The sequence below is a fragment of the Bubalus bubalis genome, chromosome 9 (genome assembly GCF_019923935.1).
Source record: "Bubalus bubalis isolate 160015118507 breed Murrah chromosome 9, NDDB_SH_1, whole genome shotgun sequence".
Classification (NCBI taxonomy): Eukaryota; Metazoa; Chordata; class Mammalia; order Artiodactyla; family Bovidae; genus Bubalus; species Bubalus bubalis.
Genome location: NC_059165.1, coordinates 103,805,900 through 103,822,314, shown reverse-complemented (window position 1 = coordinate 103,822,314; position 16,415 = coordinate 103,805,900). Strand labels below are relative to the sequence as shown.

General features: G+C 54.9%; 1 protein-coding gene across 7 annotated transcripts in view; it reads left to right on the top strand.

Annotated features, from left to right (window-relative positions):
- The first annotated feature begins 1,283 nt into the window (after positions 1-1,283).
- Positions 1,284-16,415, top strand: part of EPS15L1 (epidermal growth factor receptor pathway substrate 15 like 1) — a 107,033-nt gene continuing 91,901 nt past the window's right edge. For all 7 annotated transcript variants that reach the window (XM_045166755.1, XM_045166756.1, XM_045166757.1 and 4 more), the window contains exon 1: positions 1,284-1,552. In XM_045166755.1, coding sequence (XP_045022690.1) covers positions 1,520-1,552 — 33 coding nt within the window. In that variant the 5' untranslated portion in view covers positions 1,284-1,519. The remainder of the gene's footprint in view (positions 1,553-16,415) is intronic.

The following is a 16,415-nucleotide window of genomic DNA, read 5'->3' as shown; positions in this document are numbered from 1 at the left end:
TATAAATCAGAATCAGAGACCCAGTCTGTTTAGCAGACCTGGGTAGCTCCAGGATGAGACCTATTTGTGGACAGCGTGTGTCTGCCCAGCTCACCAACAGAGCACCTGTGCTCAGTGAACACTTGACTGCGAATAGTTTGTTGAATGAGTCACAAAGCATGTTGTGCTCATTTGAGTGGCATGAAGTACATCAAGTTGCTGAAGACCCAGGAGCAGGAAGCTTGTGAGACTTCAGAGTGGAGGAGATGGACCGGACGCTGTGCCCTCACTACCTCAGGATTGCTCGACCTTCCAGCTTGACTGCCTGAGAAGCGCCACTGTCACAAGAGAGACCACGTAAGGGGAACCTGTGCTGAACAAGCCTTGTGTCAGTGTGGTCAGTACCCAGTGGAACCTTCCTTTGTCATCCTTTTAGTGGAAATCGGCTAAGGATGAGTGGAAAGACAGTGTTAGTCGCTCAGTTGTGTTTGATTCTTTGTGACCGCATGGACTGTAGCCCACCAGGCTCCTCTGTCCATGGGATTCTCCAGGCAAGAATACTGGAGTGGGTTGCCATACCCTCCTCCAGGGGATCTTCCCGACCCAGGGATCAAACTCCGTTATCCTGTGTTGAAGGCAGATTCTTTACCATTCGAGCCACAGATGAGCAGGTGTCCATAGCAAAAAGAAGGCAACACATGTCTAAAGAAATAAATGCCTCTCCAGTAATGGTCCTCCAGCAAACATCAAATGCCTGCTCTGTGCAGGGTCCAGTGCAGAGGTGGAAGGATAGCAAATACACACTACCATTTCCTCCTTTCAGAAGAGGGGCTGGGGGGTGCAGAGGCTACTTGCCAAGGCCACACATCAAGAAGCTGGCAGTGGGGAAATAATCCCAGGCTTTGCGGGTGCTGCTACGGTGCAGAGAGGTGAAAATACTGCAGCCCAGTTTAGCTGACACCCATATCACACACACACACACACACACACACACACACACACACACCCCTATCCTGGGACAGGGCGCCTTGTTGGGAAGGGTGGTGTACACACACACATACAGACCCCTATCCTAGGAACAGTTGTTGGGAAGGGTGGTGTGTATACACACATAGACACACACACCCTATCCTAGGAACAGGGCGCCTTGTTGGGAAGCGTGAGGATCCTTTTTGCCAGGCGCACGGGAATGGCAACGGCATCCCTTGCAGAGGGCCCAGAATCGGCAGGAACCTGGAGGGCTAAGGGACATTGGCATAAGAGCAGAGAAATCCTGGAAGAGGTGGTGAAGGAATGCAGGAGGAATTCCGCAAAGGTCTCTGGTCCGCGCACCTCCCAGACCCCGCCCCTTTCGGCTGGGGCTAGGCGCGCGCGGACCCGCCCTCGGCCCCGCCCCTTCAGCTCCGCGGAACGTGCACCACCCCGTTTCGGCCCCGCCCTCCCCTGGGCTCGGCTGCGCGCGCACCGCCCCTCGCACCAGTGCGCGCGCGCGGCCCCGCCCCATTCCCCGCCGGCGCTCGGAGCCCGAGTCCGCGGGAAGATGGCGGCCCCGCTCATCCCCCTTTCCCAGCAGGTACGGGCCAGACGGGCGAGGGTGCGGCGTCGCCGTGCGGGGCGCGAGGCGGGCGCTGCGGGGAGGCCTAGGCGTGCGGAGGCCCAGCTGGGTGACGGCGGCTCGCGCTGAGGGTCCCGGGCGGAGAGCGGGCGAGTGGGCGGGCGGTCCTGAAGGTGACAGGCCGGTCCGGCCCGCGGCCTCCCGCACCCTAGCGACCCTCTGCGGACAGCGACCCCGCAGGCAGGGCCGCATCGCGTGTCCGCTCCGTCCGAGGCCCGGTATTCTCCTCAGCTTCGAGGCCGGGTGATGCATGGTAGCATTCGTTGCTTCCCGGGGAGGTGGGCGAGGGGCACCAGCATTTTTGCGGGTGCGGCGGCCCCACGGGTCTTTGTCTCCTGTCGGGTCCCAGCGCCAGGTCGGCCAGCATCTCCGCCCCGGTGGAGGGCAGAGCCCCGCCGGAGCCGGGACCCACCAGCATTGCGACCCCGGACTCGTCTCTTCCCTTGGGAGCCCCTTCCGCCACCCCTGCGCTGTGAAAGGGAGGTGGGGGTCTCAAGTCTCCGGACTCCTTGTTGTGCCTCAGATCAGCCTGATGTTCTTACCGAGGGGCAGTGTCAGTGGCGCGACACAGACCTGGAATAAGAGCCATGCACAGGCAGCCCTGCCTTCTGGGAGGCACGTTCATTCATTGATCCATCCTTCAAATGTGCATAGGGCCAGGCGCTGGGAGCGCAGCAGTCACCCAGACTAACAAGGTCGCTGCTCTCCTGGAGGCGACACTCTCGTGGGACCTAGAAACTACCCATGTCCTGCTGATAACAGCTGCCCTTATTTGCTGAGTTGCTGTGTCGTACCAAGCACCGAATTATGTGCAGTTTGCCAGAATGATCTAGCACAGTGCTGGGATTCAGTGAGGATACAGGGTCACATTATCACGTGTTCAGATCTTGGCTCTGGGTCTTACTCCTCAGAGTGTCCTTGGATGACGCCCTTATCTTCTCCATGCCTCGGTCACCTTTTTTGGAAAATGGGAATGTTAAAAAAGTATTGCGATCAAGTGAAGATTAAGCATGTCAAACGCTTATAGCAATGCTTGGCACATCGGTATCACTCAGTGATCCTGTAATTAGGGCCATTATTGACTTCTCTGGCAGATTGGGACATTTGGAAGTAGCGATGACAGCAGTGAGAATGCCCAACCCCAGAAGAGCTCTTAGGCAGGTTGTCATGACTGGTCAGCTGATGCATGGAGAGAGGTGGTGCCTACTTGCTAGATATTGCCAGAACTAGCCAATTTGTAACACTGTCACTAAATTCAAAGCACTGGAGATCCCTGTTATTAATTAACAGATATAAAAGTGCTCTGTAAGCTATTAAGTGCCCTGCAAATGTTGCATATTATTATTACTAGCCAGTCGCTACATTTTAGGGTATGGGGGGGGGGGGGTGAAACACGCGTAGGCTCATTTAATGATGAAGCGCCTCTGATTTTTAAAGCTTCTGATCCAAATGACACTTGCCTTAATTTGCACTTTGATGACAGTAGCTAACGTTAATTGAGTGCTTTAGAGTTTATTAAATAATTTCTAACTTGTGCTTACCCACACAACAAATAGAGGGGATTCTTTACCGATGAAGGATTGGCTTTACAGAAAGGCAGTGGTTTTTAGAGAAAGGCAGCTGTGAGGTCCGGTGTGAAAACCTGAATCAGGTCATGTGATTCACCTGCTTGGAATCCTTTAGACTAAAGTCCCAATCCCCTCCCCCACCCCCAACGCCACCACCTCCCCGCCACGCGCAGGAATCCCTGGTGGTCAGGTGCCTGTCAGCCTCTCCTGCCTCTTCCTCACTCTGGCACCCACACCGCAGCCCTTCTTGCGGCTTTTCTCCTCCTCCCATAGCCTAAGCTCTGTCTCTCCTCCCGGTGTCCTGCAGGCTGTTCCTCCTTCCTGAAGCGTCCGTCCCTGTTTCTTCCCTTGATGCTCCCTTCAGGTGGCAGCTCACATGTTGTTCTTCTGAGAGGCCTTCGCTGCTTACCTGTCCTAAGCCCCCCTCGCGCAGTAGTGTGCCTCCCTGACACCACCCATCGGCACCAGTCGTGGTCCACTGAGGTCTGTGGGTCTTTCTGCTGTGTCCCCATTCGACCAGGCGCAGGCCTCTGTGCTCAGCACCCAGGGGGTGGCAGGTAAACCCGTGAAGCAAGGACCAAGGAGTTACACCACCCAGCACCCTTCACAGATGGCCTTTCTTCTCTCCATCTGGCCAGGGATCTGGGCCTTGAGGGTAGGGAGCTCCACAGCGTGGATCTCCTGGTCTCTGACAAGTTCAGGGCATTCACTGCCTGGTGTGCTTTTCCTGTACCTTTCTCGGTATGTTTGTTGAATGATGACATGGCCAGACTTTCTTCCTTGGATAGTCTTGTCAACCGTTCACACTTGTTAAGTGAAGCGCTATACCACGGATTCCTGTCGACCCAGACCTACCAGGCACTTCCAGTCTAGCTGGGGGCCTCCCAGAAGTTCACGATTATTACCGGGGAAGCATGGATCTAATTCCAGGGTAGTTTCTGTTTGGGGGCAGTGGGGGAGCCCCCTCTGGATCAGGAGGCCATGAGCTGGCTGGATTGAGGTGTAGGGCACCCTTGGAATGTGAATGGCCAGTTGAAGGTGAGTGAAGCTAGTAGCCAGTGAGTTTGTGGAGGGTGGGGTGTTTGCCTCTGCCTCCAGCCCTGTCTGGGTTTTTCTTATCAGCCTCATTCCCGCTCTGCTCCCTACTCAGCTGTATCTGTGATGTCTTCTCCCCGTATACTCTCTGCTGACCCTAAATATAAATCTTGTCAATCTGAAGAGTGGATAGTTCTCCTTCTAACAGTGATTTTTTCCCCCTCCATCAGCATCTTGTTGATTTTTCTTTCTCCCAGGCCCCCTTGCCTCTCCTCTTGCAGCGCCCCTGGAAGTGCACCCGTGTTCCTTGCCCGCTCTGTCCCAGGCGCTCCTGTAGTTTGCCGGCGGCCTTGCTGACCTTAACCTGGGTGACCTGTCTTTGGGGCTGGTCCTCCTTGAGCCCTGCGACACTTGTCAGTCACTGTAGCACGCCCTCAGCCTTTACCATCTTCTCTTCTCTCCTGCTTGCATCGTTTCTTTCTGTGTGTTCCCGCCTCTGGTTGAGAGCACTCTAACCCGCCCTCTCCCACCCCAGACCCCATGGCCAGAACCTCATGCTGTGACCTCCCGTTGAACACTGTCTGCCCCAGAGGCCTCTTTACTGGGGTCTCCCCTCAGCTCCACTGGGAGTTCTCCCTCCTGTACCTTACGTGGCTCCCAGAGCCAAGGGGCAGTGGTAACAGAAGGAGAGCATTGGGCTCAGTGGTAATGAGTCTGCCCAGTGCTCACGGAGTTCCTTCTTCCTTCCTTTCCCCTTCGTCATAAGTTTCTTTAAAAAAAATATTTATTTTTATTTTACTTATTTTGGGCTGTGCTGGGCGTTTGTTGCTGCGCACAACTTTCTTTAGTTGTGGCTGGCGGGGGCCACTCTAGTTGTGGTCCACAGGCTACTCATTGCAGCGGCTTCTCTTGCTGTGGAGCTCAGGCTGTAGACGTGTGGGCTCAGTGGCCGCGGCTTGCAGGCTCCAGAGCACAGGATTGGTAGTTGTGGCACACAGCTTACTCGCTCCTCACTTCTTTTTAATGTGTGCCACTGTTCCGAGAAGCTTTTATTCCCATTTTACAAACAGGAAACGGAGACTCAGAGAGATGAAGTATTAATAACTCACTGAAGTCCCGCTGCTGGTGAGCGCAGAGATGGAGTTAAACCCACTTCTGTCTGCCTGCAGAGCCCTGCAGTTTCTGCTCTTCCAGGCGGCCCACTGGGAACCCCGCCCACAGCATCATCCAGCAAGTGTGTCTGGAATGAAGGCTCAGGGCTTGGGACACTTGTTTGTCCTTTCCTCCCTTGTTTTTCCCTCCAAAGTAATCGCTAGTTTCTCTATCTCACTCAGATGCTAATGCGGTATAACTTGTGGGTGGATGGTGTAAGAGTGAGGTATTAGAGTAAATCTGGCCCATCCTGTAAGATCCAGAGATCCCGGCTGTCTCTCTTAGTGACCTGCATCAGCCTGGTTTTTGTTGACTGTGTGGCTCCCAGTCACGCAAAGAACATGTAAGTTTTGTCTCTTCTGCCCCAACTTTGAGCTTTAAAACAACTTTTCCCATGCCTAGTTCTTAATCCCAATCAGCTGATGGCGGAAGTGAGTGAGCATCTTTGATCAGATGTGGCAAATAGAGGGTTTTTCCATTAGTCATGTGTGGATGTGAGAGATGGACTATAAAGAAAGTTGAGTCCCGAAGACTTGATGCTTTTGAACTGTGCTGTTGGAGAAGACTCTTGAGGGTCCCTTGGACTGCAAGGAGATCCAATCAGTCCATCGTAAAGGAAATCAGTCCTGAATGTTCATTGAAAGGACTGATGTTAAAGCTGAAACACCAATACCGTGGCCACCTGATGTGAAGAGCTGACTCATTGGAAAAGACCCTGATGCTGGGAAAGATTGAAGGCAGGAGGAGAAGGGGAGACAGAGGATGAGATGGTTGGATGGCATCACCAACTCAGTGGACATGAGTTTGAGTAAACTCCAGGAGTTGATGATGGACAGGGAAGCCTGGCGTGCTGCAGTCCATGGGGTCGCAAAGAGTCAGACACAACTGAGCGACTGAACTGAACTGGATAGAGTGCACTTCCCAGGTGGTGCTAGTGGTAAAGAACCTGCCTGCCAGTGCAGGAGACATAAGAGACGTGGGTTCGATCCCTGGGTCGGGAAGATCCCCTGGAGAAGGGCATGGCAGCCCACTCCAGTATTCTTGCCTGGAGAATCCCATAGACGGGGGAGCCTGGTGGGCTGTGGTCCATAGCGTTGCAAACAGTCAGATGTGAGTGAAGCGAACTAACAGCCATGCACTGGATAGGGTGTGCACTCTCTGGTGCCTCAGGCTGTGCCAGCAGACCCAGTCACCAGCCAGGTGAGAGGCAGCTCGTGAACCCCACTCCAAGGAGTGGTCTTGGGTTCCCTCCACCTTGACCGACCTGAGCAGCCGGCACTCACTCAGAAAGCTGCTTGACGTTCTTCCTGGGACGCTGCTTGCAGGGCCCCGTTATCCTCTGACGCCCCATCAGGGTGCCTGTTTCCCATGTTCGGGCCCCTAGGTATTCTTCCAGTGACCTTAGTTGTGCAGTACTTCCTGTACCTCAGTTTCCCCATCTGCAGATTGGGAATAATACTCTACTTGTTTTATCGGCTTCACGATAGTGGAGCGTTAGGATCCCTCAGAATGGCAGATGTGTGCGCCTTCATTGTGCTGTTCGTTCAAGTGTTTTTACTGGGCATCTTCTCTGGGCAGGTGCTTTCTGGGCAGCAGGTTACACCTGTGAACCTGAAGGCCCCCCGCCTCAGGGAGCCGAGGGTCTAAGGAGGGGCCTGTTGGCGTCCTTTAGTTGCTGAGTTGCGTCTGACTCTCTGCGCGTCTGACTCTCTGCAACCCCATGGACCGTGGGAAGTCCATGGGATTTTCCCAGGCAAGAATACTGGAGCAAGTTACCATCTCTGTTTCCAGGGGCACCTTCCCGACCCAGGGATCCAACCTGCATGTCTTGCATTGGCAGGCGGATGCTTTACCACTGAGCCACTTGGGAACCACAGACATGCAGAAATGTACAGACGTGTGCAGTGGAGCGATGCCGTCTGCGCTCTGAAAAGTATAAAGCCGAGGAGGGCAGTCAGATGTGGAGGTCTGGGAAGGCCTGGAGTCTGTGCAGGCACCCAAGGACTGGGCAGGACAGGCATTTAGTTGGCTCAGATCATTCTCCCAGTCACCCTGGTCGGTCTCCTCCTTGCCTTTATGAAGTGGTAAACTGAGGCCCAGGGACCTTATGTCACTTGCCCAAGGTCGCAGCCAGCAAGCACACGCCGATGTGCTCTTCTGACCCCCTCCCTGGCCTCGGTGCTGCTCTGGCTTCCCGTCTGGGAGTTTGCTTCATTTTGACACTGCCAGGCGTTACAGTCATGTGAGTCTCATCTGATTTAAGCAGCGCTCATGCTGCTTCAGCACTGGGCTCTGCAGAGTCTAGCGGAGAAAATCACTTGATTATGTTTTTATTGATTTGTTTTTGGCTGTGCTGGGTCTTCGTTGCTGCCAGGCTTTTCTCTGGTTGTAGAAAGTGGAGGCTGGTCTTACTGTGCAGGATGGACTTTAGGGTGTGGACTTCAGTAGTTGCGGTACATGGATTCAGTAGTTGTGGCTCCCGGGCTTACTTGCTCCATAGCATGTGGAATCTTCCCCGATCAAGGATCGAACCTGTGTCTCCTGCCTTGGCAGGAGATGCTTTATCACTGAGCCTCCAGGGAAGCCCTACATTTTAATTTTATTGTTTTAATCTTGTCTCAGTGGAAGGGGGAGGGGGAGGAGGGATGGAAAAACCTCCTCATTATCTTTGTGAGGGGTCAGCAAGTTTCCCTGCTGGCGTGGCTCCTCAGTGCTTCCAGAGGCTGACAGAGGAATGAGTGGGCCTCGCCCAGCCCAGAGGGAGCTCGGACTCTGCTCGGGCCAGGGCGGCTCAGGTCTAAGCTGGAGGAGGGGCGGCTGACTTGCTTGGGTGTGTTGGAGACAGCTGCGTGGACAGGGCAGTGGGGATCTTGGGAGGGGAGATTGGCACGGCCTTTCTGACAGAGGCAGGACAGGATGAGGGGAAGCCGAGAAACTGGAGCTCCAGCTCAAAGGGCCGTCATGGCTGGGATTTTGGGGTACATGTCCTGCTTTTAACTAGGGTGACTTAGGGTTGGAAGGAAGAAGGTGGCTTGGTAAAACAGGACACAGGAGGCTGTGCCTGGCCTACAAATCAGCCGGAGACAAAAGTCCCTGACCGGTGTTCGCTTGCCCAGAGAGGGGCTGACGCAGACGCGGGGGAGGAAGGGATTTGTGCAGGCTCATGGGCCCCACGGCTGCTCCTGCACGCACGCCCGCCACGGCCGCCCCAGTTCTTACTGCCACTTGCTAATCGGGGGAAGTAGAGGGTACAGATGACCGCAAACAGCCGTCTCCTTGGGTTGCCACCCGCTCTGCCTGCTGGGCGGGATTCCTGCAGTGTTTGATCGTAGAAATGATTTACTGGCTGGGTTCTGGCCTGGCCGACACAGATTCGGTTCTCCTTTTGTGCACACTGGCTGAAAGAAGCCGACGGTGTGCCTGGCCTCTGCTGTCTGTGGGCTGGATGGGGCCCCTGCCCTGCCCCGCACTTGACACCCCTGTAGCCTGCACCTCCCAGACTTGTCGCTCTAGGCCGTGCTTTCGGTAGCTTGCACAGTCTCTCTTGCCTCAGGGCCTTTGCACATGCTCTTTAGGGCCTCTCTGGAGTGTCCTTTTCCCTCTTCATCTCTGGTTAATCCCGGCTGCTCTTCATATCTCAGCTAGCACATCGCTACCCTGACAGACTGGCCCAGCTTTTCTGTTACTGCCTTGGGGGAGACCTTGCGCTTTTCTGCATACCAGTTTGTAATTTTGTGCTGGTGGGAGTCTTCGATTGATGGTGTTTCTCCCCACCGTGTGGACTGTGTCTATGAAGGCAGGGACTGTTCCGGTTTTATCTTTGGGTGTGCTTCCCTGATGGCTCAGTGGTAAAGAATCTGCCTGCAATACAGGAGACATGGGTTTGATCCCTGGGTCAGGAAGATGACCCGGAGAAGGAAATGGCAGCCCACTATGGTATTCTTGCCTGGGAATCCCATGGACAGGGGCGCCTGGCGGGCTCCAGTCCACGGGGTTGCATGAATCGGATACGACTTAGTGACTGAACATCAGCCTTAGGTGCTGGTAATCATCTGTTGAGCTAAAGGGTGACTGGGCAAGTCTACTTTATGAGAGACAGGCTCTCTGGCAGTTCTTGAGGAGTGAAGCAATACACGTAGATTGTCTGATTGCTGCTCCAGGGAAGGGCCAGAGTTGGTGCTAGCTCGGAGACTTTTGCTGTAGTGGGACCTGCAGTGACACAGAGCACCCTGGCCGGAGGGTGCCAGAAGGGCAGAAGGGCTGGGGATCAAAGGAGTGTGTGGATTGGCTCCTCGGACGGGGTCCTCTGGGGGGGGGTGGGGGTGGAAAGCAGGTGTGGTGTGGGCAGGCGCAGGACCAGATGGGCCTTTCTGGAGGCCAGGGGGGTGGCGCCAGGTGGCGGCTGCCTCCACTGAGACCAGACTGTCATCACCTTTGCAGCAGTCTTCCAGGCCAGGGCAGACCCCACACAGAGGCGCAGCCCGTCCCCTGGGGACACCCCCATGATGTTTACCGAGCACTTAAGTGTGCTGGCTCAGGCCCAAGAATAAAGCCAAGTGCCTGCCCTTCAGACAGCTGAGCTGGGGCCGAGCTCCCAGATGATCAGAGGTCTCGAGGCGGTCAGGTGGCAGCCTGCAGAGGTGGAGTGAATGGCCTCCACTGGGCTGGAAGTGAGGAGAGGAGGAAGAGGGACCAGCCTCTCCCTTCTCCCACCCCTTCCGTCCAGTCAGAGCCCCAGTTCCTGGACTCTGGTCACCTGGCGTCCCCCAGAGCGGTGTTGGGGAGAGATTTGGGGCACAGGTCTTGCGTGGTAGTAAGGGAGTATTGTTGGACACCCCCTTTGTGCCCATTCACCACTGATTCCTTGTCAGGGAGCTGTCATTGCCATCATCCTTATGCTTATTGATTTATTACTTTTAACATTTATTTATTTGGCTGAGCCGGGTCTTAGTTACGGCATGCAGCGTCTTTAGTTGTGGCGTGTGAACTCCCAGTTGCGGCAGGTGGGATCTAGTTCAGGGATCGAACCCTGGCCCTCTGCGTTGGGTGCGTGGTCTTAGCCACTGGCCCACCAGGGAAGTCCGAGGGTGGGCTTTTCAGTTTTACATTTCCAGTGGAAACAGAAAACTGTGTTCTTTCAGGCTGTTTTTAAAGAGGAGAGATTGAACAAGAATACAACTTGACAATGAGGCCCTCTTTTGGAGACAGCTTAAGCATTAGGACTCGGAAGTTTTGGGGCTGGGATCAGCCTCTGAATCGCCCCACACCCGAGGGATGGCCATGTTGGAGGGCCCAGAACCTGATGGACTCCGGTGTGTGTGATTGCAAATGTTTCTCCCTTTGGATGTTTTCTTTGATAAGGGTTAGAACGGCTTCAGTGCCCTCAGCGCACTCCTATGCCCATTTTGAACATGGAAGAATATTTATTTGGCTGTGCTGAGTCTTAGTTGTGGGATCTGTAGCTGCAGCACATGGGATCTAGTTCCCTGACCAGGGATCAAACCCAGGCCCCCTGCACTGGGAGTGTGGAATCTTAGCCATTGGACCACCAAGGAATACTCCCCATTTTGAACACTCCCTATGCAGAAGAGGGGGTTCCCAAGGGGGTGAGCCGACACCCACGATGCTGAGTGAGTCGGGCAAGCCTGTGGGTCACTCTGTTGCTCACACATCAGGCCGTGGAATCAGCAGCTTCTTCCAGACCAAGGTTTTAGTGTTGGCTTTCTACTTTTTGATTTTTTTTTCTGTCGCCTTCTTGCCACTAGAAAATATTCTTTCATTCACAATCCTGTAAGTGGGTTTTTATTCGTATGTACTTAGCCTACTGTGGGCTTCCCTGGTGGTTCAAACGGTAAAGAATGTGCCTGCAATGCAGGAGACCTGGGTTCATTCCCTGGGTTGGGGAAGATCCCCTGGAAAAGGGCATGGCAACCCACTCCAGTGTTCTTGCCTGGAGAATTCCGTGGACGGAGGAGCCTGGAGGGCTACAGTTCACGGGGTCACAGAGTCAGACATGACTGAGCAACTTTCTTTCTTTCTTTAGCCTACTGTATGTGAAATTATATGTTAAATAAAAACAAACCACGGAAACTAAGAGAACTGAAAGGCTGTTCAGTCCTGGCGTTGAGAGCAGCTCAGCCAACGAGTTGAGAGAGAAAATGAGGGCGATATGTACCATCGTGTGGCCAGCACTTGGTGAAGTATTTTACTGTTTGCTGAGAAGATCGTTTGGCACGGCCAGCTGATCGTTTGGCACGGCCAGCTGCGACATGGTTTGATGTCGCAGCACACGTCCTAACAGCTTTGTCTGACTTTTCTCCCAGCAGTTCTTTGTAGATAAAACCTGCTCTTCTGTCTCAGTGACGATAATAAAGGCCACTATAATAATAGATCTCATAAGTGCTTCCCTTTGCCGAGTGTGCTTTATCTACATTTTCTCACTTGATATAGGAGCAGACATCTTACAGATAGGGAAACTGAGGCCCCAAGAGGCTTCAAGCTTGTCTTAACTTTGCCTTGTCTACCTGAGGGCTGACCACCTTCCACCCATCTTACCCCCTCCCTTCCAAGGTGCCATCTCAATCTCACCCATCCCACAAACAACCTTTTCCGAGTGTGAAACTCCATCCCCCAAGAAGGGAAGTGTAGGAAAGGGGGCCCAGGCAGTACAGTAGTCTTAACTTAAATTAGGCTTGAAGAAGTATCTCTTTTATAAATTTGGGGCTACGGAAGCATGGGAGAGAGGGACTCATTTCAGTGGGGAATTCCAACTACTTCTTACAGCCGGAGATTTGGTGTGGGGGCTGGAAGGTAATTGGCTTTCAGCAGGCAGACACACACAGCCACACGCCCCGCTAGGGGTAGTCTGCGCTCAGACAGGGTGAGCGGTGCACAGCATGCAGAGTGGAGCATCCGCCAGGCCGGGAGGGAGGGCAGGCAGGGTTTGACGGCGGTGTGTGTCTATGAGCCAGTGAGTGTGTGTGTGTGTGTGTGTGTGTGTTTGTGTGTGTGTACGGGTGAGTTTGGGGGGAAGTTGGGCCATCAGGGCCAGAAGGTGGCTGTGGAGCACGTAGCGGGCACGACCCAGTGGAACTCCAGACTCCTTCAGCAACCACCGAGAGTCTTTCTGAGCGGAGTTGTGACCCTGTGCCAAGTGGGATGGAGAGGGGAGCGGGCGAGCGCGGGAGCCAGCTGAGAGGCCGAGGTGTGTGCAGAGCCCGGCGCGGGTTGGAAGGCCGCCCTCGCTGCTCTGTCTGCCTGACCCTTCCCTCCTTCAGGACAAGGCTTCATTCCTGCACTGTCCCTGGCTGTGCCTTTGCTCTTTCTGCCTATGTGGTTTGGTCTCTGACCAGACCTGAAGCTCTGCTCTGTGGTGGCAGGGACTGTCTTTTCACTCACTGTGAAATTGGGGAGCCTGGCTCGGTGCTGGGAACTTCGAGAGCCCCTGGGCTCTACAGAGCAGTGGGCGCTGGGAGGCCTGACGGTGCCACCTGCAGAGGGGAGCAGGGAGGCGGCAGGGAAAGCTGTTGGCCCGGTCCTGGTGTCCTGTTGCTCCAGGGCTCAGAAGATGGCAGGGGTGTTGGGACCCTGGGGTGGCTGACGTAGAAAGGGATTTGGGGAAGGCTCGGGGCACGCTTTGGAGAAGGCAATGGCACCCCACTCCAGTACTCTTGCCTGGAAAATCCCATGGATGGAGGAGTCTGGTGGGCTGCAGTCCATGGGGTCACTAAGAGTCAGACACGACTGAGCGACTTCACGTTCACTTTTCACTTTCATGCATTGGAGAAGGAAATGGCAACCCGCTCCAGCGTTCTTGCCTGGAGAATCCCAGGGACGGGGGAGCCTGGTGGGCTGCTGTCTCTGGGGTCGCACAGAGTCAGACACGACTGAAGCGACTTAGCAACAGCAGCAGCAGCAGGGCACGCTTGGGGCTTCCCTTGTGGCTCAATGGTAAAGAATCCGCCTGTAATGCAGGAGACGTAGGAGACTCGGGTTTGATCCCTGGGTCGGGAAGATCCCCTGGAGAAGGAAACGGCAGCCTGCTCCAGTACTCTTGCCTGGAGAATCCCGTGGACGGAGGACCTGGCCGGCCGTGGTATGTGGAGTTACACGGAGTCGGACACGACTGAGAACAGCAGGGCACGCCTGGGGGGCGTTGGGAGCACTGTGAGCAGTAGGCACCTTCATGGAGGGCAGTCAGTGCCCTGCTGTGCGTAGGCGGCACTGACTGCTAAGGTGTCACTCCTGTGAGTCTCTGCAGGGCCTGGTCCCTCAGATGGAGGAAGGGAAGAGAGAATGGTCATGGTGGGGGAGGGGCTGTTCTCTGAGACGCCTGGAGGAGCCGTGTCTAGGAGGGCTATGAGCTTCCCTGGTAGTCCAGAGGCTAAAGAATCTGCCTGCAGTGCAGGAGACCTGGGTTCAATCCCTGGGTGTGGAAGATGCCCTGGAGAAGGGCATGGCAACCCGCTCTAGTATTCTTGCCTGGAGAATTCCATGGACAGAGGAGCCTGGCGGGCTACAGTCTGTGGGTCACAAAGAGTCAGCCACGACTGAGCGACTAACACACACAGGGATACAGGGAGGCCAGGGCTACGTTGGTCTTAAGCAGGAGTTTGGGGCTGGAAGCTACTCCCTGCTCCCTCCAGGCAGCCTGGGCAAGGTCCCTTTCCTGTCTGATCCACCTGCTCCACCGTGTGGCCGCACTCAGCCCCGTACCCCTTCCCCTGTGCCTGGCAGTCCCCCTAGGACCCCACCCCCTGGGTGTATTCTTGCCAGTGGCGTCTCCTTCTGGCTCAGTCGGGGCCCGTCCTCCCCAGAGCTTCAGCGCGGGTGCTCAGCGTCTGGTGTCCCCTCTGGCAGACTCGGCCGTGGTGGCCGCTGGCTCCTCTCCCTGCGGCCTGTGTCTGTGGGCCCCTGCGTCGCTCCCCATCCCGCCTTTTCCTCGCAGCACTTGTGCCCCGCTGGTTTCATTGTCATGTCTAATGTCTCCTCCAGAGCAGGAGCTCCAGGAGGCTGAGGGGGGACCCCTTATTCACTGTTGCACCCCCACCGAGGCCAGCGCCCAGAACTAGGCGGGCGGTCCGTGGGTACTGCGGAGTGGAGAAGGGGTTGCCACCTCGATGCCGTAGAGACCTCCAGAGAGACATGTTTGGGGTGGGCAGCCCCTGTTCCGTGAGTTGCTGCACCACGGGTGGCTGCGTTCGTGGGCGTCCTGGAGGACGGGCAGAGTCTCCCTAGCTTCCTCCATTCCCTGCCGTCACCGGCTCCCAGTAGCTGAGTGTATACCCAGCTCTCCTCCTCACAAGCGCATCTGCTCAGCTCGCCTTCAGGAAGATGGGATGATGTTCTGACCTCCCAATGAGGGGTGGGCAGACCTGTCATCTTGCTGTGCCTGTCTCGCTGAAACGGCACTGAGTGACCCCGAGTCCCTGCTGGGGGACTCGCTGCAGGGCCAGCCTTGCCCGTCCCCGACCTCCCCCCTGACTCTGCAGGCCCAGGACACGCCTCCTGTTGTCACATCTGAGGCTCCTGCGCTGGAGTCCTGGGCTCACTTCTCCTGCCTCTCCCCTTTCTTGAGCCTCAGAGCTCAAGATACGAACCTGTGCCCCTTGCATTGGCAGGTGGATTCTTTACCACTGAGCCACCAGGGAAGCCCAACATGTATGCGTTCAATAAGTGAATGAATGAATTCGTAAGTTCAAGAGCAGAAAACTGGCAAATCCAAGGGTGTGCCACTGTCTGTGAAGGACAGGAGGAGCTTGGTAGTTTGAGATGCAGTCATGAAGGGGGGCGCATTTCTGGGCATAAAGGAGCTGGTGGAGGAGAGTGAGGTGTGAGAGGATGAGACTTGACAGGCCAGTGTTTGTCGAGAGCTCACTGCATGTCAGCGGCCAGCGGCAGGAGGCCTTGTCCTCTTTTTCCAAATGAAGAAATCAAGGCGCAGAAAGGCTGCTCAGCCTCCCCATGAAAGGTTGTCCCATGAAAGGTTGTTGCTGAACAACACAAAGACGCCGGGATTCTTGGCCTCCGGAGGAGAAGAATTCAATCCGGGGCCAGAGATGAGGCTTGATCGCTCAGAACTTTTGTGTGATAAAGTTTTATTAAAGTATAAAGGAGAGAGAGAAAGCTTCTGACATAGGCATCAGAAGTGGGCAGAAAGAGGACCCCCTGCCAGTCTTCAGCTGGATGTTATATAGTCACTAGCAGTCTGTTAATGAGATAAAGGAAGTCTTAAAACTCAGAATGGCACCAGGCCCCTCACCCATAAGATGCATTTTGGGATAATCTTGGCACCAAAAGGTTCATCCCGGGCCATAAAATGATTAACTTGAATCTTGTAGAAGGGCATATCACCCCTAAATAGTATCGTTTACATAGATTAGGGCAACAATATCTGAGTGTAACATACTGGTTTGTTAAGTAGATTCTGAGCCATTAGGCAGGACCGACTTGAAGACAGAGTTTGGGGTAAATGCATAGCACATGAACATAGGTTAAGACAAACATTTCCATAAGAAAAATGCATTGGTTTACTCAAGGTTTGAGAATAGTTAACTTCAGGTGAAACCAGGTGTCATTATGGCAACATAGTATTTTAAGAGAAACCTCCTTTTAAATTTGTATAGAGAAGGGAAAAATATCGCTAGTTTGTGTCCTCCTGCCGCTTAAGAGAGAGAAAAACGTCTGACACTTGCAGCGTATTTCCTCCGCTTGGAGACCCCCGGCCTTCCTGCCTGTTACTCTCACCCAGGGTGGCACGGCGTCCCAGTGGTGGGGTTGGCCTTGAGTCTACGTGCATGTGGTGGCACCCTTGACCTCTGTGTGGCTCTGCTTCCCCTGGTGATGGGAAGACCTGCCGAGAGGTTCGGGCAGAGGCTTTCCTGGGGAGTGTCGGGGCTCCGCGTAGGTCCTGCATCCCACGTGAATCAGTGTGTTGGAGCCAGAAGGCGGCCTCCAGTGACTTCGTTCCTCTCTCCCTTCCGTTTCTGGTAGATGGGGCAGAGAGCTCTGGTCTCCCGGGAGCATGGAAGCTGTCACACCTTGATTCTGTGTTCCTGCAGATGGCT